The 27012-nt window shown below is 35.7% G+C and overlaps 1 protein-coding gene across 1 annotated transcript in view; it reads left to right on the forward strand.

Annotated features, from left to right (window-relative positions):
- CSMD1 (CUB and Sushi multiple domains 1) overlaps nucleotides 1-27012 on the forward strand; it is a 1279784-nt gene that overhangs the window by 1078840 nt on the left and 173932 nt on the right. Inside the window, exons 37-41 of the mRNA XM_067294827.1 lie at nucleotides 2620-2724; nucleotides 14729-14847; nucleotides 19113-19182; nucleotides 21348-21464; nucleotides 26272-26481. Of these exons, the coding sequence (XP_067150928.1) occupies nucleotides 2620-2724; nucleotides 14729-14847; nucleotides 19113-19182; nucleotides 21348-21464; nucleotides 26272-26481 (621 nt within the window). The remainder of the gene's footprint in view (nucleotides 1-2619; nucleotides 2725-14728; nucleotides 14848-19112; nucleotides 19183-21347; nucleotides 21465-26271; nucleotides 26482-27012) is intronic.

Raw genomic sequence — 27012 nt, forward strand, 5'->3', positions numbered from 1 at the left:
ATGTTTGTAAATATGCTGTGCTGCCAATTGTGTCCCAGTATGGCATTGTGACAGAGTGGAAATTCCTTGGACTGAGGACAGAAAGTCATTCAGTAATATGCCAAAGTTAAGTCTGCTGTGGACTCCGTAATGAAGGTTGTAGACATAGCAGCTGACTGAGAGGATATTCTTGACAAATATACTGCCTTTGCCCTGAGAGTATTGGGTGCAGCTCCTGATTGTGCAAGCCTGAACCTAAGTGAGAGGTCTTTTTAAATAATACAGAGAAACAAACAAAAATGTGGAAACAAGCCAAAAAAAGCAGCAGTGTTTAGAATTACTAGTTTATGACTGGTGCTTCATGTGACTATTGTATATACAAAAATCTGAAAATCTGAAAAAAATGTGACAATGAATATAGCTACAGCTCCATTCAAAATCAGAAATGCAGGTAATACCTGACATTCCTTCACATATGTATATACACTCAGACATACCTGCAGAAAGCATACAAATGGAACATTCATTAAGGCTGATATCTGCAGAATCCACTGTTACAATGATAGTGAAATTTAGGAAGAATTTAAGTACCTTTCTTAAAGGAAATGATCCATACTCTGTGGCTGTGCTAACCCAAGAAATGCCTAAAATGACCATGAGTCTCCCTTTTTAGCCTAGAAGTTCTTAAATACCTAGACAGTCTTTCACATATGCACGATAGTGCTCATCCCTGGAATGAGGCACATCATTGCTTTCTGTTGTCATTGCTAAAGCTTGAAAGTGATAGTGGACATAATTTTCCACAATAATGTCATAATAAAGCATGAATTCACAAATAGAAGACTGTTGCTCATTCCCTTTTAAACCTTTCAGGAGGCAAACCCACATTTACCGTCTTCTAGGAAAGTTTCCTTTTTTCCAGATTAAACCAATAGATTGGGAAGAGAATTGAGAAGTGAAACTCTGCTGTCCATCTGAATGTTAGATGTCAGCCATGTAGGTATCTACGCTTAAGCTGTTATTCATAAAATCTTCTACATCTGCCCTTGAAGTACTGTTTATCTCCATTGACAATAAAGGGAGTACAGGCAACTAGCACAAACTGACTTTGCATCTGGTCACTGAACTGAAATTTATCTTCCCTGCTCAATATGCCTGATTCCAGAAGAAGTAGAGGTTGGCAAGCCATCGATGAAATTTCTTTTAGCTATGCCATTGAATGTGGCAATTCTGAGAATTAAAAACTCCAGCCTCAGGTTTGCTCACAGTACAATAGGTTATGTGATAAATGTTAGTGCATCCTATAAAGGAACAAGAAGCGCATATAGAAGAAGTGTACAGAACTGCCAGAAGAGCAATTTTGTAAAATGAAGAGGATATTCATTCTGACTCAACATCCTTACTTGCACTGAGGCAGGCACTTTAATCATCCTTAAATGTGCTTCAAATTCTATATGGGTGCTATGAAACCGCCTCTCTCCTAGAAGATGTTTTACTATTTTTTGTATTTCACTGTGACTATTGTACGACATGAACATTCTGTGTTATCTCTGAATTTCCAAACTTGGAGTTTCCATGTCAAACACTCAAACCTTCCTTGAAAGACTGCAGTGTATTAAGTGCATTTTATTATCTTTTTAGCTCCTCACCATTTATATCAAGATTTTGTTTAATACAGTTTTAGCTTAATAAGTTTTTACCTTTTCCCAGTTGGATTGTAGAATTATGAAGATAATTTTTTCTAGTGTTTCTTTTCAAACCTGAGTTTAAAGCTTATATCTAGCCTGCTCACAGTTGCTATAGAAGAAGCAAATGCCTTACAAGAAATGAAAATATTTCTTATGCAACCACTGTTGAAGTTCATGAGCCACTTGATACAGTCTTTAAGCTCATACATAGAAAATGATGGACTTTTTAGACAGAGTAGATGGGCCAGCTTTAGACTGTAGAACACGAGTTACATAGTAGTTATATGGCGACAAAGAAAATATAGCGTCGGACTTAGCAATGCTAGTGACCAAGAATGTGTCCAGGATTAGTGATAAGCTTGTTGTGTAGCACATGCTGAAGTCAGTGACACTGCAATTTAGCTATTGTTATTTGAATTAGCTAGATAAAGCTTTTTTGTTTGTTTTCTTTTTTTTGAAACATGTTGCACTCACATCTTCATTTCCTATTTCTGCATTCCCTCAGAGTTAGAATAAATGGTTGCGATGTTATTGTGGGAAGAAGGCATAAAGAAAATACAGAGAAAAGGTCTAGACTGTTTCGTTCTATGCTGCTGGTTTTTTATACATGTGGGAAAAAAGTCAAATGACAGTTGAGCTTGATCTCATAATCAAATCCTTTACTTACGTAATTTTTTTTCTATTGAAGTCAGCAGGGTTTCATCTAAACATGATAGGATCTGGTTTGATTATACTTACATAGCCACTTAGTATCATGACTTGTAATCAAAGTTTTTTTGCAGCTTCAGGAGAAAGCATAGAGGAATGTTTGAGATTTACATGCACATAATGAGAAGAAAATGAGCCTGTCTGATTCAGTCTTGGTTATGTCTATTCAATATAGAACTATGCATATGTATTCTCTTTAAAAATCACCATTCAACAGTGTATTTCACAGCTTTTATTTTTCCAGGTACAACCGTGCCAGCATTGTTGAATAGCACCTCCAATCAGCTTTATCTGCATTTTCATTCTGACATTAGTGTGGCAGCAGCTGGTTTTCACCTGGAATACAAAAGTAAGATTGCTTGCTCTTTGAGTCTTTCTCAGGAAAAAGTGTGTGTATGGAAAGGGAAAGAGAGAGCTCATGTTTTTTTTTCCTACCTAACTAAGCTCTAATTTTCATGACCCTCATATAAATGATATCTATTATACAGAAATTTTAAACAAAGGGACATTTGAAATTAGTGAAAAACAGATTTCACAAATTAGAAGCATAAACCAAATCAATCTGACAATTCAGAACAGTATTTTAACAGTGTTTTTAAAGTATATTTAATTTTTTTTAATTTATTTCAAATTTGTTCTGCAATTTAGATAACTTAAAATGTAAGGGCTACTTTTTACAGTTGGGAATGCATAAAAATAGAACAGATAACCTTTTTTTCCTATTAATTCATGCATATATTTATTCCTTTCTTCCCATCAAATCCTTTCCTTCACCAGATTGCTGTAATTACAACAAACAGCATAATAATCCCAGAGTTACAAGAAAACAGTACAGTTTTCTTGGTAAATCATTGGTTGTATGAGGAGAAGAACCTAAGATGGCAAATTCTTCAGTATATCAAGTTTCATATATTTTATGTTTTGTGAGAAACTTAGTTCTAAACTACAGAGATTTGGTGTTGTGGAAAACTTCAGTGGATGACCTCACATAATCATGTTTAATTCAAGCCTGTTCATATTATTCCCTCTCCCAAAAAATTTTAATGCAATATAATAGTAGTAAAGTCATAGTTATCACTAAGAATATTCTAATCTTTTAAAAATAAATGTGAGGATGAGTTAATACTGTGATGAGTTAACACTGTGATGAAGGTCACAAAGTAAATCCTCCTTAGTTTTCAAATGTGAATATTTTCTGTTTTCTTACAAAATGGAATTTAAGAATTTTCTTGAAATAGTTTTATGTATTATATGCATTCACATCTTCATGACTTAAAATATTAATGTTGTTATTCATCTTTTTAAGAAGTTGACGTGAGTTAGCAAACATGTAGATGGTCTTTAATAATCACTATTTAGAATTAAGATTAAAAATTGCATAAAATATAAATATATACACACTTTTGAGAGACCAGATTTTCAGCTGATGACAAATATTTTTAACTAAACATAATCCACAAGATAGACTCACATTTTCATTTAATTTCTTGTTATTCCAAGCATTTATATGCAAGCATGTTGTGATTTTTTTCAATGTGATCATTCTAATGATGATGTAGAATAAGAGTATGAATGTTACTTATGCAGAAAGTGTTTCAGAATCTGTTATTTTGACACACGGGGCAGGGGTTTAGTAGGTTGTCTTTTACCTCCTGCACCATCTTTCCATAATTTCTTAAGATGCCATCATTGATAGGGAAGACATTTTAATTTTTTGGAGTAAAAGTGAGCATAGTCTTGTCTTATTAATGGTGCTTTTGATTTTGGCAACACAAGTGTATTAGTATAAAATTGATTTTATTAAGCTGAGCATGTAGAAATTATTTTTACTTCCTAAGCAAATGATGTTTCTAAATACAGCATCTGGTTTGTCTTCTGAGTTTCTTCTCCAGCCTTGTTTTCATAGATCATCAAATATTTTTTCCTGCAGGTGGTCCAAAGAGATTTTTGCCCTTCTATATTCTTTTGATTTAATCTAGTCATGTTACACTACACATCCTTCCCTCTGACAACTGTGTCACTTTTGATACCCCCTTTTAACATTTTGCTCACAAGGATAGAATACACATTCAGCTGAAACCAGAGTATAGGAGATCCAGGTTGAATTCTCTTCCAGCAAGAAGAGATTCAATCCTCCATCTTCTGAATCTAAGAAAGAAATATATTTTAATGATCAGGGTGTAGTTGAGGTATGGTTAGGCTGTCCATCACCTATTGTTGAAGTTGAGGTACAGTGATGCATAAGGCTAGAAGGAGAGAAAACAATCAAAATGATGAAACCATAGTAGCACATTAGGGGATATGAACAGTGGGGAGAAATCCTAGCTTCCAGTATCTCCTCTCAGGCTAATGTTTATGTGATTTTTCTTCCTGTATCTTAAATTTCTGGCATACTGCAATGTAACTCTAAGAAGTCTGTCATTTGAAGAGAAAATTGAAAATTGTTAAGTGTTAATAAGCATTTTGTTTTTAATTATGTTGGTTTTATATTTCAATTTTTTTCCGTATTTTATGCCAATAATGTTAGTTAGGGTGAAGAAAAAGTTTTTTTTGTTATATCTGTATCCTTAGAGTTGCTCTGGATTTCAGCTGGTCATCTGAGAAATATTTCTGTTTCACAGAAAAGTAAGAAAATAAATATTTCAATATTTCAATTATTAAATTATAAAAACACATTTTAGACATTTCTATAAACACTTTTATGACAATTAGAGAGCATCTAGTCCAACCTCCTCATCGAGACAGGGACAGCTATGAGGTCACACCAGATTACTCAGGGCTTTATCCAGTATAGTCTTGAAAATCCCCAAGGATGGAGACTGTGCAGTTATGCTGGGCAACCTGCTCCACTGCTTGACTGTCCTCACAGTGAAAAGTTTTTCTTTATATCCAGACTGAACCTCTCTTATTTCAACTTCTCTCTGTTGTCTGTCATCCTCCCATCATACACAGCTGTGAAGAGCATGGCTCTGCCTTGCTGATGATTTCCCCCAAAGCTCTCCAGGCTGAACAAGCCAAATTCCCACAGGCTCTCCTCACAGGCCAAGTGTTCCAGCCCCAAACATCTTGGTGGCCCTCCAAAGAACTCACCAGTTTATTATCATCCTTGTACTTGTGGGGGGACAAAAACTGGACACAGTATTCTGGATGTGATATAAGAGCTACTCAATAGAGGGTGATAATGCTTTGCCTTGATCTACTGGCTCTGCTGAATGGCACACTGCTGGCTCATGTTCAGCTTGCTGTCTAACCAAAACCTCCAGGACCTTCTCAGCAGGTCTGCTCCCCAGCCAGTCAGTCCCCAGCCTGCATTGTTGCAAGGGATTCTTCTGTCCCAGGTGCAGGACTTTGCCTTTGTCCTTGTTGAATTTCATCAGGTTCCTGTTAGCCCTTTCTGCCAGCCTCTGAATGGCAGCCCTGCCCTGGAACGTGTTCACTTCCCTGCCCACAAACCCCCCCCCCCCCAATTTGATACCGTCTGCAAACTTGGTGAGAGTACACCCCTGTGTCTCATCAGTGATAAACATGTTGAACAGGACAGGTCTCAGGACAGACCCCTACAGCCCTCCACTTGTTACTGGCCTCCAGGTAGAGTATGACCCATTGACCACTATTACTCTCTGAGTCTGACCATCTGATAAGTTTTTTACCCCATCTAGTTGTCCACCTATTCCAGACTATAATGTCCAAACTTAGCTACAATAATATTGTGAGAAACAGTGTCAAAAGTGTTTCTCAGGTAGGGGTAAATGACATTCACTGCTTTCCCCTTGTCCACAAATCTGGTCATTTTATCACAGAAGGCAATCAGATTGGTCAGGCATGGTTACCTGTGGCCAGCCATGCTTGCTGTTCCCAGTCACCTTTTTCCAAAAATGTGTTCCGAGAGGACTTGCTCCATGATTTTCCCAGGGACCAAAGTGCGGCTGAGCAGCCTGTAGTTCTCTGAATTATCCTTTCACTCTTTTTTGAATATGGGTGCCATGTCTGCTTTTGTCCAGTCGTCGGGGACCTCCCCTGATCTTTGTAACCTTTCTGAATTGATTGAGAGCAGCCTTCTGATGACATCAGCCAGCACTCTCAGCACCTTTGGATGCAGCCTGTCTGGTCCCATGCACTTGTATTGATCAAGCCCTCTCAAGTAATCCCAGACTCAATCCTCATCCCCTGTTGGTAGTCCTCTACCTTTACCCCTGCCACTAAGCACAGAAGTCTGGGAGGCCTTGTTGGTGAATACTGAGGCAAAGAACCTATTGAGTACCTCAGCCTTATTGATGTCCGCTGTTACTAAATCACATTCCTCTTGCAGCACTGGGCCCACATTTTCCGTGTCAGCCTTTTACTATTAACGTAGTGATAGCAGCTCATGTTGCCCTTGATGTCCCTTGCAAGTCTCAACTCCAGTTGAGACCTGCCTGGTTGGTCTCAAATTCTTTCTTAGTAACTTGTCCCTGCTTTCACCTCCTGTATACTGCATTTTTGTACTGGAGCTCAGCAATGAGTGCCATGCCTAGCCATCCAGTCTCCTGGTACATCTAATTGTTTTCCTGAGTATCAGGGTGAACCGTTCTTGTGCTTTAAGTATGCTGGACTTAAAGACCTGTCAGCTTTCCTGAGCTCCTTTGCTCTTCTAAGTTGCATCCCATGAGATTCCACCCACCACTTCCCAAAATAAGCTAAGTCTGCATCTGAAATCCAGAGTCAGATATTTGCCTTCCTCACAACTCACAGGATTTTTAACTCCGCTATTTCGTGCTTGGCCAAGGCTACCGTTATCACATCTCCAGGTAGTCTGTTTGTGCATCATCCTGGCTGTCCCATGCAGCACCTGTACCAAGAAGTTATCCCTGACACCCTCCAGAAAACTCCTGGATTGCTTGTGTCCTGCTGTATTGCCCTTCCAGCTGATGTCAGGGAGGTTAAAGTCCCAAATAAAAAGCAGGATTTGGAATACAGAGATTTCCTCCCCTTGTTCAGAAGGGGTTTTGTCCACTTCCTCACCCCGATTGAGTGGTCAGTAATACATTCCCACCACAATGTCACCCTCACTGGCCTCTCCTCTGATCCTGACCCACAGGCTCTCAGGATGTTAGAGCCAGCCTGTCATCCATCCCATGCAGGAGTGCCATACGTTTTATCTGCCCCTTCACATAGAAGGCTACCCCTCCTGCCAGCTTTCCTAGCTGTCTTTCCTGAAAAGCTTGCATCTGTCCACCACAGCACTCCCATCGTGTGAGCTGCCCCACCACATCTCAGTTATTTGAGGGATGTTGCAGTTCTGTGACTGCACACGGAGCTCTAGTTCATCCTTGTGAATTCCCAGGCTGGGTGTATTTGTGTAGGTACACTTGAGACAAGTGTCCTTTCATCCTGTTTTACGTTTCCTGAGGTCTCTTCTCACCACTGTGCACCCTTTGCTTTCCACCCCATCTGCTTTTCCTTAATGAATTGGGACTTGTAATCTTCCTCCTCCTCCTTTGCAGTTGGTTAACCTGTTGGCAAAGATACTTTTGCTCTACTTTGTCAGTTGGATCCTGTAGTCATGGATCCACAAAGAGGGTCTTGTGGTTGTAAAGGCTAAATCCTTGTCTGCAACCATATGTTGACCCACAGGACCTACCTGTTCCTTCCTAAGCCTTTTACCTTCATCTGCAGTGAAAGTACAATTCCATATGAAATTTAAAGAAGTACATGTTTATTCTAAGAAGTTACAATACAATGAACATTTTGAAGTTCAATTTTATTATCTTTTATTGTATCAATTGTGTTATCTCTGTGACTCCTGAACAAATGTATTCTGTTAACAAGTAAAAAGTGTTTGGGATCATGAAAGGTCAGCTGGATTTATGCTTTTGTTTGTCTCCTAATTGCCAGTCCTACAACTGTGCTCTGTTAAAACATGTACAGATTTCACTAGTGCCAATATTTCAATGCCAGAGGTTTTTAGAAGTGTAACTCAGTACAGGTTGAAGGTAGCAAGATTCAGCATTCAGAGTTTAGTTAACTATTCTGTTGACAGTCTAGCAGGAAAGAATAATTTGCTTTCTGTTGTGGTTATGTTATCTTTGCAGGGCTAGTAGGAGTATAGTATGTCTGTGACTGTGAATACAGAAACTGAGCAAATCCCCACAACAAGAATATTCTGTTTTTATATTTATACTTTATAATTTTAGATCAAGGAAGGAGCACAGAAGGAAATACATTTCAATGTAGCAAGATGCAGATATTGCTAGTGTTTGATTATGAATTCTTAAGTCTCTGATAATTAATTCACGTACAGTTTGAAGCAGGGTTGGGTAAATAAATAGATTTCTTTCGTTCAGAAGTCAGTCTAAAGTTTGGAACAAAAATGTACTGTTGGTTTACTTGATTTTGTGGAGGGATTGTCTTACTAAAGAAAACAGAAAAATGCTTGGTGCCTGGGAAAAAAATCATTCAACATGAAATGCTGTGTTTGAACATCCATTGCTTGCAAGAAAAACAAAAGAAAATGAGGACTAGATTCATAGTACTTATAAATAAAGTGTTCTGTGGCTGTAACATTCAGCTGTGGTATAATAGGCCTCAGTTCAATTCATTCCTCTTCCTGCAGAAATTTAAACTTTTAGGTCACAGATCCCAGTAGTCATGTCAGGGGTCCTTGGTATCTACTTTTAAGGCTGTTCTACTCCATGTGACTGACTAAGCGGCTGTAGCTGTAGACTGATGTAACCTAATCATTCAGCTTGGGATGCTTGTGTGCTAGGCATCAAGAGCACAGGTGTGAGCTGGTAGTCCAAGATAAGGAGTCTCTTTCTTTCTAGTAGTCACTTTCATTCCTGTATGTTGATTCAACATCTTTTATAAAGGACCATAATGCTGATTGGTGTTTTCATGGGCTGCCATAACACAAATGGTAAGAAAGCCTTATATATTAACTTTGAACCTGCAGCATATACTCTGGGCAGTGCATCTTAATGAAAAACTTCTTCTTTGGGTGCATGCCATAATCCCCTGGCCAAACCCACATTTAAAAATTCAATTTATTTATGTAAACCATGCTCACCGGATAGCATAGTAAACAGGTTAATAGATGGTGAAAGAAGTCTTCTACCACTAATTTGTATGTTAGGGTCAAATTAATGATTTAGGGTTGGGTTTTTTTACAGAATTCAGATACATGAACTCACTCAGATTAAGAAAAATAATTGGCCAGTGCTTTAGAAAATTTTTTTTCTGTTCATAACATAAATGTAAGTATTATAGAGAACCACTGTGTGGCATTGTTTCTTGTTATTTCAGAAGTGCTGTAGGTGTTAAACTGGTTTCAGTAACCTGTTTTGAAAAACAAAATAGTAAAAATATGTAACATAACTGTAGGAAAGACAGGAATTAATCATTTAAACTGATCTTTCACATGCATGTTTTTTTCCCCAAACTGTGGTAAAATAAATAAGTTATTTTCACAACCACCACCAAGTCCAATCAAAATGTGCTTTGCTGCATTTCTGTCAGTTGAAGGAATAAACATTCCTGCAATCTGACTGAATTGCTTTTAATCTTAATGAACAAAAGAAACAGCTATTCGAACAGTACGAGTTAGAAACTTGTCTACTTAGTTCAGTTGCATTTGTGGCTGAAGTTTCAAGTTTAGTTTTAAAATCTCATTTATTAATTCAGTATTAATTTCAATATTTTCTTTCACATAAAAACAAATATACAAAAGGATCAATGCCTGGAAACAATGAGTGTCTACTCATACAGTCAGCTTTCTTTTAGTAAGAACTGAATCTATAATGAATATAGGGACAGGTATGTTTGGGCCATAAAGATCTATAAGTGTGAATATATCCAAATATAGTTCTTACAATTAAATTATTTCAGTAAAAATCTTGTTTTATGTAATCAACATTTTAAAAAGTCATCAGGCCTTATTACCTTTATTTAAGGTATATAGCACAATTCTCTGTCATTCTTTTAGAGAGTCTTAGTTTTGCAGTTATACCAAAGTGATGTAATATGTTTGAGAACATAAGCTAAATTTTAATTACTATCTTCTTTTCTGAAGCTTCTCTTTCACATGTTTTCAAGTGCTAAAGGTTCTCAGGAGCTGAAATAATGGATTCGCTGGTAAGAGGCCTAGAGAACAGTGAATATTTTTTGTAGTACTTCTCCATCATAAAGTTCTCAAATAAATTCAAAGATAAAAATCAGCATAGCAGAGAAGAAGGGATTGGATTCTTCTAAATAATATATTATTTTTTTGTGGGTCCAGATTAAGATATTTTGTATAATAAGGTCTTTAATGCAGATCTTTAGTGCAGTAATCATCTCTTTTTCCCTGTATTAAAGTAGGTATGAATCATAAGTGTGCCATTTTTAATTTAGCAGATCCTGATCCTGTCAGTAAATCTATGCAACTTTCTAGCTGTTGACATGAATCTGACCCCTTTTGGAATAATCCATTAAGGTAGATTCATTTTCTAGGTTGGGGTCTGAAGCGTTCAGTCTTGGAAGGGGCAGCTTGGATTTAGATATACACCATCGTCAAAATGGAGAGAACAATTCACTCCAGCTTGATGTGTGTAGTGTAATAAAGAACAATATGTTTCAGTTAGCCACACAGGGGTGGGAGGGATGAAGTCAAAAAAAGAGAGCCTGATGACTTTTGGTCAAGCTGTCAAGAAATTCTTGTATTGCTCAGTTTGCAGCTTTCTGAATGGACATTAATGGGCATGCACATTGTCAGATATGCCATCAAGAATTTTCTTTCTGCCAGCAATGGCAGTGAGGTCTGGACAGAATGTGAGGTAATTGTAAGCATGTTTATAATTATAGGAGTGAGGCGTGTTTGTCTTTTGCCACAATGGAGGCCAAAAAAGTATTTATCAGGCAGTAAGTGGAAGAAGGTCAGGGAGAGGGTTATCATTCTTGACATTGATGTGTTCTCCATTGTACTGCAGAGCAGAAGCTGAGCTCTGAAGAACATGCACTAAGCAAATCCTGTCCTTTTTTGATTGCTTGGACTTGACATTTAACATGTTTTCCCCTTATTACTGACTGTACACGTACAATCTAATTTAATGTATTCCAGAGTCTGTGGATCTTTAAGTTCTTTAGTTTGTCCTCAGATACTGGAATTTAAATTTGCTTTCTCTCAAGCATTCTTAAGATATTTGGACCAGTTCGAGCTAAAATGTTGAAAAATTATCTAAATTTGAAAAAAAAACAAACTTTGTGATTTCTAATTAGAAACAGCATCTATTGTTTTTTGGATCTTTGATTTTTCCTGAATGCTATGCTAAAATAAAATTAAATTGCAATTTTTACTATACCAAGTAAATACTGTTTTGCTGACAAAAGAAAATCTTACATTTAAATATATTTTATTTGTTCATAAATTCAAAAGTAAATGTTATAAGCTAGTATAATGTAATGATTAGAATGAAGGAGGTGCGGACTGTGAATAATATTTGACTGTTTCCAACTTTCTCTTTGCTTTTGGGGAAGTAATATTGCTTCTTAATACCATGCATATCCAATAAAGTCAATTATAAGTGGAGTTTGCATACTGTTTGGTGATATTCTGATGGAATATTCTATTTTATAAGTTATATCAGAAGACAAAAGAAGAAGTGGCAATAATACAAAGTATAAGCAACATGTAGAAAGAAAAGGTTTCTATCAAGTTATTAGAATGTGCTAAAGATAAAATACCTCATGTAATACTGTAACCAACAGTTGCACATAAAATGACTTTGCAGGTTTACTTTTGATCATAGTGTATTTAAATTCTCTACACTATTTAACTATAGATAGAAAGAGCTACAATATTACAAGTACAGTATTAGTATTGCCATACAGTCACTGTTATAAACCTCTTTCTATGACTCAGTAAAATCTGTAAGAGTAATTTTATTGATACAGATTTAAGACTGCCTGCGTCAACACTCAAGAATACTGAGTTCACCAAAATACAAACTTCTTGAAATCAGGAAGTGAAACTCAAATTTATGTTCACAGAATTCAGCAAGTACATTGATATCTGTAAGCAATTTAATTGCATTGCCTTTTTTAGGTGCTTCTATATTTAATAATGGTGACTCTGGAGCAGATCTTTTTATTATTTTCTATTCAAGAGTGAGAAGGATAAAGAAATTCAGAAATAATGTTTGAGTCACTCAAGTTGAGTCTGAATACTGGATTCTCAAATTAGCAAACAATAGTCTATATGCTGTAGCAATTATTGAAATTAGATGTTCCCCTTCGTTTTATAATGGAGCAAAGAGGCAGTTTGTGTAGATGCAGATCACAGATATTTTGTACCTATGAAACCAAAGAAACTTTTCCAGATATGGATACATTTATGGCATTATGGAAGACAGAGTGGCTGACCAAAGGAATGATACTAGGAAAATTCAACTAAAACAAAACCATGCTAACCAAATTAATGATGTTGTACTCTCATTTCTATTTGGAATAATGCAGTTTCACATAATGGCCACACATGAAGTCCCTAGAAGCCACATGAAGTCACCATAGAATCTCTTGAAAGTTGCTGATATTGGTAGAATATTAAAATTGGTAAATTCTGTGGTGGAAATTGCTGTAAATCTTTAACGTGAATTTAGGTGTTTTCATAAACTATTCACTTCAATACAGAAACAAACTACCTCAGGGAAATCCTGTAGCGTGCAACTATTAAATCATTCCGTGTATACCAATAGAAAATCTTTGGTTTAATAGCTCTTGTAGCAGTTGTTATGAAGACTTACTTTTAAATTGCTTGGTACCTCTGTCAGTGTCAGAGTGGCTTGCTATTACCACTACTGTTCATTCCTGAAAGAAATGAAATGTAGTAAGACTCAAGAACATAGGAGATAGAAAGTACATGATTATAGAACAAATTTCCAGGAAACAAAAAAATGGCTCAACAGTCACAATTTCAGATGAAAGTATAAAAGCTATTTCAAATTTCTCTGTGCTTCAGTGTGAAAAATGTCTTTACTTCAACTTATTCTTGAACTGCAAAAAAATGGCTGGAAGTGGATAAAGTGGGAAACACAAAATCCTTATGTGTGTGTTTAAGATTAGTAAGGCGTTTATATTTCAGAGTGATGAAAAGACATACATAGATGCTTAGGACATTAAGTTAAAACCTTGTCTGTATCAAAATCTGTAAACAGCATTATCTGAAAGAAAATTATATTTCCATAGAAAAAGTAGGGTCTCAGTGGATAACATCAGATACTCTTTCATGATGAACCATCTGGAACAACAGACTCTAAAATGTCAGATGTCAGAGTAAAGCCAAATATCATGTAATTTCTGTACTAAACACTCTTTCGAGTCGCATTTACTGTCATCAGAGGGATTAGATATCATAAGAAAACAATGAGAACTGTAGCAGTTAGGTTTTTTTCATACAAGTGAAGTAAAGGACATACAGTATTACAGCCAGGAAAGCATTATTTTTCTCTGCTTTTCACAGAATGTTGTGCTAATAAGTTCTAAAGACCTATTCTCACACATTCAAAAAGTAATTTTCATTTTCTTTGGGCGTTTACACATTGTATTCTAATAAAAATATAGTAGAGCAGTTACATATCAAAGTTTCAGTAGTAACTTTCTCTATTAGTTACATGCAGTTGACAATCTTCAGAATAGTTCAGGTTGCCAAATTTGGGAGAATGCATTTGAGATTTTGATTACCCGTCACGGAGAGGCTTTGTAAAACTAAGCTTCTGTTTACTAATGCCTGCCTTAAAAATATTTAAGAATAGAGACTGTCCTGTCACACCTATGCGAAGATTTAGTTGCAAGTTAAGAGCACTAAGTTTTGATAGCTACAGATGCACTAGATGTTTGAGCTTCTTTATAACCAATGGTTGAGACTGAGTTGTCTAAACATAAGGAATACCCTCGGTCTGTTGGTGGAAAAGCTTCTACCACTTAAACTCAGTAGTTTTGCTCTTTCGTTGCTCAAAAGAGAGAACATGCATAAAGTCTATTCTCTCTCTCTCTTTTCCTCACCAAAAAAAAAAAAAAAAAGAAATCTTATATACTAGAATTACAATGCTGGTTGAAGACTATAAAATGACATAGTAAATGTCATAGCAGCATGACATAGTAATTGGTACAGTCACAGTGTATAATCTTTGTTTTAAATCATACCATTTGTATTCTGCAGGGCAGCGTTGAAAACTTCTGTGCTTTAAACATAATTTCAGTTTAATGTTGAAATGCATTTTTAATTAATATTCTGTTAATGAAAAACAGTGCTGTGGAAACAGTTTATTAGAGTAGAGAATATCAACAAAGAGCTGTTGTCCACTTATCTATGCTTTTTCAATCTTTGTGTTTACTTTCCTCAGCTGTAGGCCTTGCTGCCTGTCCAGAACCTGTAATTCCTAGCAATGGGATCAAATCAGGAGATAGATATATGGTGAATGATGTGTTGTCATTTCAGTGTGAGCCAGGATATACATTACAGGTATTTCTTTCTTTCTTTTTTCTTCAAAGTTTACATTGTGGAATAATTGCAACAAACTGGCAATACTACCCAGATTTTTATTATACAGTATTTTGAAAGGATTGTCTGCCATTAAAGTCTAACTCCCAAATAGATTCTGGTTTCTATTTAAAGAAGGCTAGTGAACCACCAACTTTTTTTTCTTTTCAAACTAACATTGAACTAAGTATATAATGAAATGCTGTACAGATACATCTATATTAACAGAGCCAAGGTGAAGGCAGGGACACTGGAATTTCCTGATCAGTACTATTAATTTGTTAGAATGGAACACTGGCATGGTTTTGGCCCAGGTGAAGTGTCACTAATTATCACAAGCCAGAGACCATTCCTAATAGACAGTTTCCATCAGGACACCCTGTTTTGAAGATGAATTTGGAAAAACAAAACAAGAAAAAAGAAGATAGATATACTAAAGAATGTGCTTTTGATCAATATGCTAGAGAACAGGCCCAAGCACTGCTACCAATACAGATACAGTCAATATGTTCTTATCATCCTTTTTTGTATGCATTGAGCTAAGTTTATTATTATTAATCTCTACACACAGGATTAAAGGACATTGTATTTCAATGCAGAATCTATCTGGAAGTAAGCGTATAATAAATTTGATTATTCAACAATAAATATAACCTAATTTGAAGATTTGTTGGACCAAATCAAAAGTAACCTCTTTTTAGCTTCTTTGAGAAAGATTCCTATTTTGAATATTTGTAGAAAAGCTGCGTGGAGATCTTTAGGTATTTTTATACATTTCCACACGATGGTGAAAGGATCAGGATCACATGGTGATGCTGATAGGGCCTTCAGATAATTGCTGTTCATATAGTTGCCAATAGGTGCTTAGCATCTCATTGCTATGGTTTAGGCCACTGCTTCCGTGCCATTAAGACTGAAATATGTATGAGCGAACACCTGATTATTGGGTAAACCTATGGTAGTGACCTGATAGAACAAAGTGAGATACTTACCTAATAGTAATTGATCCTTCTAGAAGTGGAATACCATCTAATCCAACCAATTCCATCTAAAAGCTAGCCATCTAATCTAAACTGGCTGTTTAGGCTCCCACTATAGTCACTACGGGTAGACAGCCACCTCCAAAGGCTGATTCATAATAAGATTGTGCTCAAAGACAGGTACCCTACTCTGAAAGTATTTGTCTTTCTTCACTGCTTAGAATTTATCAGAAGGTTAACATGTTTATCTAACTTTAAACTGCCTAAGTTTGGTGAGATGACTCCTACTTGTATTGCCCATAATATTGCATGCTTTTCTTTCCCTGCTTTTTCAGCTATGAAACATCTGAAATTCACATAGGAAAAAATGAGGAGGTGATTCCATTTTTATGACATGGATTAGAAATAGGTGGACTCTCAAAATACAGATAGAATCTCCATGGATTGTTCTGATCTGTACTCCAAACAGTATTGCTGAAACACTGAGACTGAATGTGCTGAGGATTTGGTTGTTAACAACAGAATGTGAATACTTCAGTAGCAGCTAGAAAGTGTATAGGAAATCTTTTGAAGATGAACATTTAAGTTAGCTCTCTCTTGATGTTTTAGAACCATTTTACTTAAATTCAGAAGTGTGAGTGCATAAATACAGTATTACTGTAAAACAAACATATACTTGTGATGAAGAGAGTTGTGCATAAGACACTGATCTGTGTTAATGCAAAGCTTTAATGCGCTGTGTATGTCACTGTCACAAAACCACAAGATGTCTTTTGCGTGCATGCAGGTCTTTTATCTTGCCCTTGGATATGACTACACTTCAGCTATTATACTTACAGGGATTCTATGATGAAATACTTCCTTAAAATATCGTAGTGTATTCTTCCCTAGCTTATAAATGTATTTCTTACCTTTATTTCCATATAAATACAATCTTAATGCTAACTCTGGAATTTGACTTTCTTACATTAAAAAAAGTTACATGATCTTCTATAAAGTGTAAAACAAAGGGCCTTCAAAATTCAAAAATAAAGAGTTTGAAACCTTTCAAAACACTAATGAATATTTGTATACTATATTGACTCTGCTGTAAGAAAGTGTGAATACACTTATGTATTGTATATTATTCAGCCAGGACAACTGAAAATGGCTCCAATTTTTAAAAAGAAAGAAAGTTCTGAGAGGTACAGTATGTCTGCTATTCAACAGGTATAGATCACCATACCTTTGCAGATCTAGTTGAGGGGGTTTTTTTCACTCTACCTGTGAATTTACCCTCAGCTTTTTGAAAACATACTCACAACTAGCCAAAGTGATCTGGTGCAGATTAGTTTATATTTGTGATTTACCAGAAAACTCATAGAGTTTAAACCACTACCTGCAGATGCATAAAAAGGTAATTGCTAACTGTAGGATTAAGTGTCTTTCCCCCAGGAGAGGACTTTCAAAGACTGAAATCGACATATGCTCTTGTTGGGAAGAGGCTTAAAACCAGAGGAATAATTTCATTTTATCTTTTAAAAGATATTTATAGGCCATTTTTTCTCCTCACTCTGGTACTTAAATTATGGCTCTCACCTCCCCCCTCCTCTCACATCAGGTACATGTAATTGTAGAAGACTAGGAAGAGAGGATAAAATAAAAGAGGGAATATCACATCAAGTAAATTATTCAAAACCTAATCCATTTTTAAAGTAACTAAGATGACACTTTAGTGACATTTCTAATTGCATGCACATTTTCCCTTTAAATTTAAGAAGCTGGGTTTTTTTCAAAATTAATATTTTATTGAATTGCTAAATTGTCAATTTAGAGTATTTTTGTAAGAAAATTCCAAATTATTTTTTCATAATTTTAATGAAAACTGATTTTTTCCAAAAAATCTTTCCATTTTTTGCCAAATCATTTTTTCAGGCTGCTTCAATTTGTCTTTCAGAAGGTGATTGTCCAAATAAATTGAAGTAAATGATTATTTAAAATACTTTTATTCCATACAATTCCATACAATTCTATATTATCTTTATTCAAGATAGTATGTGATATTATTTTTTGTGAACATACCAAATTATATGACAGCAATTTTATCAAACAGATTTTCCTTTAATGTAGTTTACATAGTCTATCTTATTTTTCTGAGAATTGGATTGCTTTGGACAACTAATACTTAAATATTTTTTCATATTATATATATATATAATGTGCTACCTTAGTACAAATGGGATTCTTAATACATTTGCTACAAATAAGCAAGAAATGTTAAGTGGTTTGTGCAAGTTCGTACTTCTGAATAATTAAAACAGGAAGTAAACCTTGCTCTCAGTGCCATGTCTCAGTCTTTATATCAGACTCTTTTCCACTCCTGCTAGCTTAATCACCTTTGCATTCCGGCAACAGGATGCGTAAACTGAGTTCCTCAGGAGTGAGAATTGGCAAAAAGACTTTTGTTTGTGCTACTCCGAAGTTTTCAGTTTGAGCTGTTACGGGTGCAAGCAGAGCTGGCAGCGTCTCATAGTTGGTGCAGGGCAGCCACTCTGAAGTACCTGGGAACAGGCTTTGCAGATTAGAGCCACGTCATTTGTCTCTTCCAGCCACCATGTGGTTCTGCTTGGTTCTTCTGCTGTTTCTTTCTTCTTAAACAGGCACAATAAATTAAACACGGCAGCTAAATAAAAAGGTACTTGTACTTTTACAGCAGGCTGCCAAGATGTTGCATGTATGCGGTGGGTCATGCTGTGAGGGCATGTGAGAATTCAAGGCCTGCTGGTAATTGTGAATGACCATCTTGGCATGGTTGACATCCATACCATCTGTACCTAGCAGATGTAGGACAAATTTCTTCCTGTGTCTGTACTCCTCACTGAGAGCAATGGTTGATTCATTCCAGCCTGCGGCCTGAAAGGGAACTAGTATGTTAAACTGTGGACTAGGACCCCTGGACTGACAGAGAGTGAACCGATTTGACCATTTGAATGCATGTACTAAGCTGCCTTCCTCTTGTGACCACACTTATATTTAGTCTGAAAATTTGAAGAAGTTTTCAGGTTATCAAAGGAAGAGTGTTTTAGAAGATTTATCCAACAGAAAAATAAGATCACAAAAGCTGAAGTATTTGAAAATAGAGTTTAACAAATTCATGAAGGTAATTATAATGCAGTTGCTTAAGATAGGAAAAGACAGATACAATGATCTGGGAGGTTCTTGGCTCTGCTTTCCTGGAAACTCCCATAATGAGTACCTGTAATCTAATATTTTGCCCTTTCCAAACAGGGCCGTTCTCATATTTCTTGTATGCCAGGAACAGTTCGACGCTGGAACTATCCATCTCCTCTCTGCATTGGTATGAGTACTTGTTTTCAGTGTGTTGTTCTGAACAGCAGTCAGAAGAAACTCCTGGCTTTGTCAAGCCCATTGCTCCTTCAATTAATTGATTCATTCAAAACTTTTCTGAGTTTCCATATGTATCTATGAAATATGGAAGACTTAAAATAACTTTTATTGTTTATTGTATATATAGTGGATATGCTGTTAAAAAAAAAAAAAGTTGTGATAGTGGTAGAGGAGGAAATGTAGATATTTACCTTATTTAACTTGTCCTGAATACTTAAATGAGGCGGAATATTCTTCAGAAGGGAGAGGAAGATGACACCTTCCTTTTGCAGCATGCTCAGCTTGGAGGACCTTCTGGAGTATAAGGCAGCCTAGGAGACTTCTCTTAGAAGCCTGCAAGGGAGAGCAGATCTGAAGCCAGGCCTTCAGGGACAGTGAAATGATAGAGTTTTCTGGGAATCCAAAAGAGGCTCATGCTTTTCATCTGAGAAAGGCATTAAAGGTGCTGAACTGAAAAGCAAAACTAAAAAGAACTCATCCTGTAAGCACACAAAGACCTTACCCAGCAGATCTGAGTTTTCCCTGTGTAGAAAATAATGTTCTGGTATATTGTTTCTTGATTAAACAGAGATTTAGAGTGTCAAGCTTCTGGTGTCTTTTCACAAGCTCATTTCAAGAAAAAGAAGGAATAGAAGGGGAGAGAAGGTCTTGTCGCTTCAGCTTTGAAACACACTCTTCAGTGAATGCTTTTAATTTTAATATTTGATCAGCAAAAGCTGTCCTTTTAGCTTCATATGTAAGAGGATTTAAAAAGTTTGGGATGATATCCAGCAATATTAATGTGAAACGGTTTTGAAAGATTCCTTGAGATAGTTAGGCCTATATATTATTTTGTATTTTTAACTTCTCCACAAGCAGTCACTTCTACTTAACATAAGGACAGGGTAGTTCCTTCAAATCAGTTGTAGCAATGGAACATTAAGATGAGAAAGTGTTCAAGAAGATTCTTCTTTTTTTTAATCTCATTCTTCGCTTTGTATATTAAATATAGTTCCTGTTTGTAGACAGTGTACTGATTGATACTGATTTTTTTTTCTTTTTAGTTCATAGAATTATACTGTCCTGAATGTAAAAATATCCCCAAGAAGACCCTCCCCCCCTTAAAATATTGATTTTTCTAGAAATTCAAACAGAAATCTGTTATTTTCACTAAATAATGTAGCTAACATGACAGGAATCTAGAGATATTGAGACTTCTGAAAAGCAGAGATATCTGAGAAGTTCGGGAGCTCTCAGATTTCTACTGGAGTTTTTCCTCCTTTTGATTAAATTTCGCATAAGGTGTAACCAACAGATTATTTTCAGTTTTCCAGTACAGTTATCACAGTTCCTGCTACCAGATCCGACATCACTGTAACAGCTGTCATGTAGTTTCATAAATTCTAAAATAATGATTCATCAAATAATAAATGTAAATTAAAATATCTAAATTGGATTTTTGACGTTAATCTTCCTTAATATTATCATCTTGACCAAGAGTGTAAATCCAGCCACTTCTTTACAAACTGTTTCACATATTTTATAGGTTAGTCTTTATGTGTCATTATAAATGATGCAAAAGGCTTTTCATTCTCCAGACACATGAATTTCTTGAAGAAAAGCATTTCCATAAAGAAAACATGCCTACAGATTGTAGGCAAATAATACTTCTATTCTAGAGCTAATCTATCCTCTTTCTAAATTAAAGAAAGAACTGATTTTTGTCTTTTTTTTTTTTCTTTTCCTGGGCAATTCTTACACATAATTTTAGCTATATTAGCTAGTTGATCATGGATCAGGGTGATAATTCAGTTTAATCCCCGACCTGTTCCTCCAGATTTGAAGCCTATCTGAACATAGTATCAGATATTTTCAACCATAGTTGCCAAACTGAGACAATGGATTGCCCAGTCTATGTGTGCAACTACACCTTTATAGTAAAATCACAGTGCTTATATTGCATGGACTAAGCTTTCTTCTCTAAATGGAACTCTCTTTTTTTTTCCTTCATAATTAATGTCTTTACTGTGATAAATTTCACTGAGGGATAACATGGAATATCAGTTTGAATTAGTCATATGCCAAATATTAAGAATTACTATTATTAAAGACTCTCTTTATTTTTATTTTTAATAGCTAAATGTGGTGGAACACTGACAAACATGGGTGGTGTGATCCTGAGCCCAGGTTTTCCTGGAAATTACCCTAGTAACTTAGATTGTACATGGAAAATTTTATTGCCTATTGGATATGGTAAGTAAACTTATATTTGGAAAGCAAGTATTTTTAATTATCAGATATAAATGTATAAGAATATTATAGTTTGCAGTATGAAATAGATTTTTATCCAGTGAAATGTACCTTTTACCCTTTAGATCATTATGCTCCGTCTTTTGAGTTGAAAGTGGTTGGTAATTTTAAAATATGTGTTTGGCAAAGCAAAGTATTATTTGCAAAACTCATCCTGTTTCAGAAACTGATTTCAAAGCAATTGAAATCTGCTGCATGAAGATGTATCAAATGACATAGACAATGTAACTTCTAATTTAATTAGATGTCTTCTGTTTAATATCCTTTCATGGTCCCCAAGTGACTTTTTAACAGTATTCTTTATGTTCTATGAAAATAGGCAATACCTCATTTCTAGTGCTGTGAGTTCAGTTAAAAATATTATAAAACTTCATTCCAAATCCAAGATAACAGCTGACAACTTAGATACTTTTTCAGTTTGCATTACAGCTATTGCCCTACAGAAAATAACTTCAGAGAATTAATAATAATTATACTGAGAAGGTAATCATGGATAATAAGTGATCTATAACACCACATACAAAAAGCTATCTTCTATCATTATCAGAAATAAGAGGGAAATGAGATTTCTTACTCTGAAAAATAATGCTACATACTGTGAATTCAGTGTTAGTGCTCAAATAAGAAAATTTATTTTAAAAGCTTATTATTCAATTCACTGTACTCTTCTCCAGAATTGATTTTTTCTGTGCCTTGCATTTGCCTTCATAAAAGGGTTTATGTAGTAAGAGGTACTACTTACAGCAAATATATTATACTAAGTTAATCGGTAGACTAGGAAATTCTATTGCGTACCATGCTACTATTTAGAATTCTGAAGAGTAGTTGAAGTATGTCCACAAAAAACAAAACAGGGGCAGATCATCAGATGATATAATTGTTTTCGCTTTGGTTGGCTATCTTTTTAGTACAGATCATTTTCATTCCAACAATTTGCATAAGACCTGCTACAATAGATCATAGCCAAATTGAGAGAAAACCAGTACAGAAATGGTAGTATCTTTCAGACAGCTCTAAGATTTCAGTCGGAAACTTTGGTCAGACTCCATTGTTCTGTGCTTTGGACAGGCTTACAAAAAATACCTGAAAGAATTGAGAGTTTAAAAGTGAGGCCAACAAGTTCGTATAGTGACTTGGGAACAAGAGGATAAAAGAATATGTACAGTGATTTGCAATCTCGTAGACACCTGTATATATGAACAGGGTTTCCAATTGCATACGTGTTACTGTTGATTGTAAGTCAGACTTACAAGGCAAACATCCTTTGAAAGCTTTAGTTTTACAGAAGAAAAACATGTTCTGTAATACATGATGTGATCTTATGTATATGAAGAACGCAAGATGGAGAAAAATGAATTCAACAGAAATCCTGCTTGGAGCAGGTGCCACTCAAAAGTAACTCATAGCGCACTTTATCAGTTTGTACCATGTAAAACAGATCCACTAGGAATAGCCTTAGCAAACCATAGACAGGACATCCTTGGCTAATTTTGGCATTCTGAAGCTACATTTGCAGAAAATATAGATGATAAGGAACTGTTCTGGAGCCATTTCATCCTAATTAGGTTATTACAAGACTGTCTTTCAAAACAGTCCTTTCTATTTCTCAGAGTCATTCTTCTGCCTTAAGCTTTTCCATGTTGACAGTGTCTCATGGATTAATTATGGAGGTTTTTTTTGCATCTTATTACTACCCCTCTCATTTCTCAGACCCCCACCCCCCACCCCCAAAGCAGTAATCCTGTAACTAGAAAGGGTTATAGTTCTGCTTGGCAAGGGATTTAACAGATAAACGGTCTTCATACCATTGATCTGGTATTGCTTTCAAGAATACTAGAAAAGGACTCTTTTACCTTTAAGTTGCTACAGGAATCTGTTTTTGCTAAGGTCTCTGTCAAATAATCTATGGATAGTTTTAGCTTCTTTATACCAAGTTTAATCTATATGATGTCCCACAGAGAACTTTCACTGCAATATCTTGAATACTATATTAATTATATGGGTATGAATTTGTCCACCTAAGAGCTATGCATTCTACATTCATCCTTTCAAAATAAATATATTAAATCTTTGAAACACATCTAAAATGTGTCCAAAATTGAATAATGCTGCAGGAAACTACTTGGAAGGGTTTTAATGTGGTACTGAATAAGTGTTTAGCACTGTGCACAAAAACTGAGAAAAACAGCACTCTTGCTGTAATGACGGATTAAGTTCCAGTGAAATATTACTCTCACAATGACTTCATCTCTTAATAACTATTCCTTTATTCCCATCCATTATTCTGATATTTATTAAAACTTTATAACTGAATGAAGCCCATGCTTTCATTAACTTAGTGCAAGCACACAGGTGTGCTTAAGCAAAGTTCAACAATAAAATTTTGTGGCCTAAATGTCTCCCAAAATATAGGGCTGTCTTCATTATGTAAAAAAATACTGATCACCTGAAAGAAGACACTACTGAAAATCCAAACATTTTAAACAGATGCAAAGTGCATCTTTTAGAGTAGGAATTGTGGTGATTTTGCAATGATTCCAGGTAGCTGTTAATTGATTAACATTTGTGAAAGAAAATTAGCTCAGCTTGGAATTCTCATTATTTAGAGTCTATCCAAGTGAAAGAAGAAATCCCATTGAGATTGGGGCAGGAAGTAGTGCAATTATAGTTTGACTGAGTAATAATTTATTTTCTTTAGCTATCAGTATCTATGCAATTGTATTTAGGTAATGATTTAGCATGGAAACTTTTTATCGGTGTATCAAATTGACAACTACAAGTAGTTTAAACTCAGAATTAAGGTTTGAGTGATAAATACAGGATCTCTTCTAGTTGGAATTAATCTCTTTGAAAAGCCTTTAAAAAGAAAATGTGCTTATGTTTGTGTTTACAATGTGGTTTAGACAGTTAAATTTTTTAAAGGTTACTGGTAAATCTACTTTTTATTTTTAAAATACACAGTTTTTCTATTTTGGATACTTAAAACTAGACATGTAAATTCCTTTTCAGTAACTAAATAAGAATGATTACATTTTAAAGGTATTCTGTGGTTCATCAAAGACTATATCAGAACATTAGGCTACTTTTATTTAAATACCTAAATATGGATTTTAGGCCTATATACATATGATGAATTGAACATCTGGTTGTCACTTCAGGAACTTAAGTATAACATTTAGTGGCTGCTCAGATCCTTAGAATTCCCATACTGCTGCCATCCAGTCTCTGGTGGGAATTAGAAAATGCTGATACTGAAGTCAAGGTATTTGTAAGCTGCTCAGCGACCTACATCTTCTTAAATCCCAAGAGGATTCTAAAACTCAACTCAGACTAACTAGATGTGACACCATACAAGGGAGAGCTGTTAATGAGACTTTGATGTGCTCTGTATATGTCTGTCTATTGATAGCTTTGGGATTAGTTTTCTTATATAGGAGCTGAATATTTGTTTTCATATCTCCCACTCTGCCTAGGTCAGAGAAGATCCTAGACCTAAATATCCCATGTTCTTATAAGTGGTCTAAACACCGGTTTATTTGATAGTTGGATAGTTTCCCCTGTAGAAAATTTTCCATTTTGTATAAATGATTAGATGTCAAACCACAGAGATGACCAAAAGAAGCAATGGAGCAAGAGTGAGTGAATGACTTACTCTGATGATTTATCTATAGGGTATTCTTCTGGAATGAAGAATATGCCTATACTGCTAAATGAGAATGTCAGGGAGCAAGTTAAGACATTGAATCTTTCATACCACTTTAATTATTAACTCATTCAGTGAATCTGTTTTGTTAAGTTCCAACTAGTTCTTGAGAGTCTACCAGAGTAAGGTTAGGCCTAAGCTGTGTGCTTGATGCTACGTGGCTTTGGGAGCAGCGGTTCGTCCCTGTCCCTCTTTTAATATTACATATAGACATAATTTGAGAAGTCTGAACTCCAAGCCCATACTCCACATTAAGCAGAGTCAGGATTAAAATCAGCCCTTACTTCCCATGGGATGATCCTTGAATTTCCAACTGTTCAGCAGTTTGGGAGTCTCTCTCTCTAGCTCTCTCTCATTTTGTAAAAAAAGCCTGTTTCAACCACCTGATTTCTGGTGAGGGTTTGTCCTAAACAACCCGGAATAAATTCCTGTCTTCAGTCTGAAGTCCAGCACATCTTATAGGACTCCATACAGAGTAGAATGCCCCTAAAGACACCCTGGCTCAAACTGGAGGGAAGGGGAGACGTATTACATGTGTTTGCCCAGGAGGAACCGACCAGAGCAAAGTAGACAGCTGGAACTAAGTAGGTAAACGTCTGCTTCAGAAATGCTGCAGGTTGCTACCTTAGGAACATTCCCGAGGCTCTGTGAGAGGCCTGGCCCACCTACAGTATTGCTCTTTTGGCAGCAGCCTGATCATGCTGTGACACAGCAGGATTTGTGAGCTCCCCCTCTCCTGAGTGTTTCTGCAGGCTGGTTTAGGAGGACTAATACCAACTTGCTGAATTTTGTGAATTCCTTTCATTGGTACCTCTGTGTGTAGTGATGATATTTATCGGGCATCTAAAAATTAGAAGTTGCAACTCTTGCAAAATTTAGCTGCTGTTTCTGTGATTTAAGCCACACATTTTGAAGGGTGACTGCAATATATATGTAGTGCCAATAACAATTATGATTTCATTTTTTTATATGTGCATGCCGTAGCATTAAGCAATATGGGTTATGAAAACTCTGTTTTTAATTGTTCTTTCTTTCTTATTGCTGCAGGTGCCCATATTAAGTTTCTGAATTTCTCCACTGAAGCAAATCATGACTTCCTTGAAATTCAGAATGGGCCTTACCACACCAGCTCTATGATTGGCCAGTTCAGTGGAACAGAACTCCCCTCACCTTTGCTAAGTACCACTCATGAAACACTCGTCCATTTTTACAGTGATCACTCAGAAAATAGGCAAGGATTTAAAATGACATACCAAGGTAAGCCAGAACTGGCCCAATAACCTTTCTGGTTCAAAAAGAAAAAAAAAAAAGAAAAAAAAAACATTTACAAGATAACACCAAAGTATTTTAGACATATACTATTTAGCTTTTATGCAGTCCTTTTTAATCCACAGATTAAAACTTTTAACTATGAAGATTATTAAGATTATTTAATCCATGGGTTGAACTTTTTTACATCTGAAATTGTATTTGAATTGAAATTCTTACTTTATGGATGTAAAAACCTGAAGCCAAGTTGGAGTCATTTGCCAAAGGTTACGTAGCTGATACCACTTTCCATCCCATTATGGTGTACTATTACCAGAAATACTGCTAATATTCACTCCCCTGCTTTCGAAATTTAAACCTCCTGATTATATTTGATGTAATGAATGAGGACTTCAGAATTTGATAACAGTTATTTTAAATATTTAGATGAAATTTCTTATAATTTTGGATTTGTTATGATACATCTTTGTGGTCTAGACTTATGTGAAAATAACAGAAAGGGAAAAGGCATCAGAAGGA

This window comes from Apteryx mantelli, chromosome 3 (assembly GCF_036417845.1).
Source record: "Apteryx mantelli isolate bAptMan1 chromosome 3, bAptMan1.hap1, whole genome shotgun sequence".
NCBI lineage: Eukaryota > Metazoa > Chordata > Aves > Apterygiformes > Apterygidae > Apteryx > Apteryx mantelli.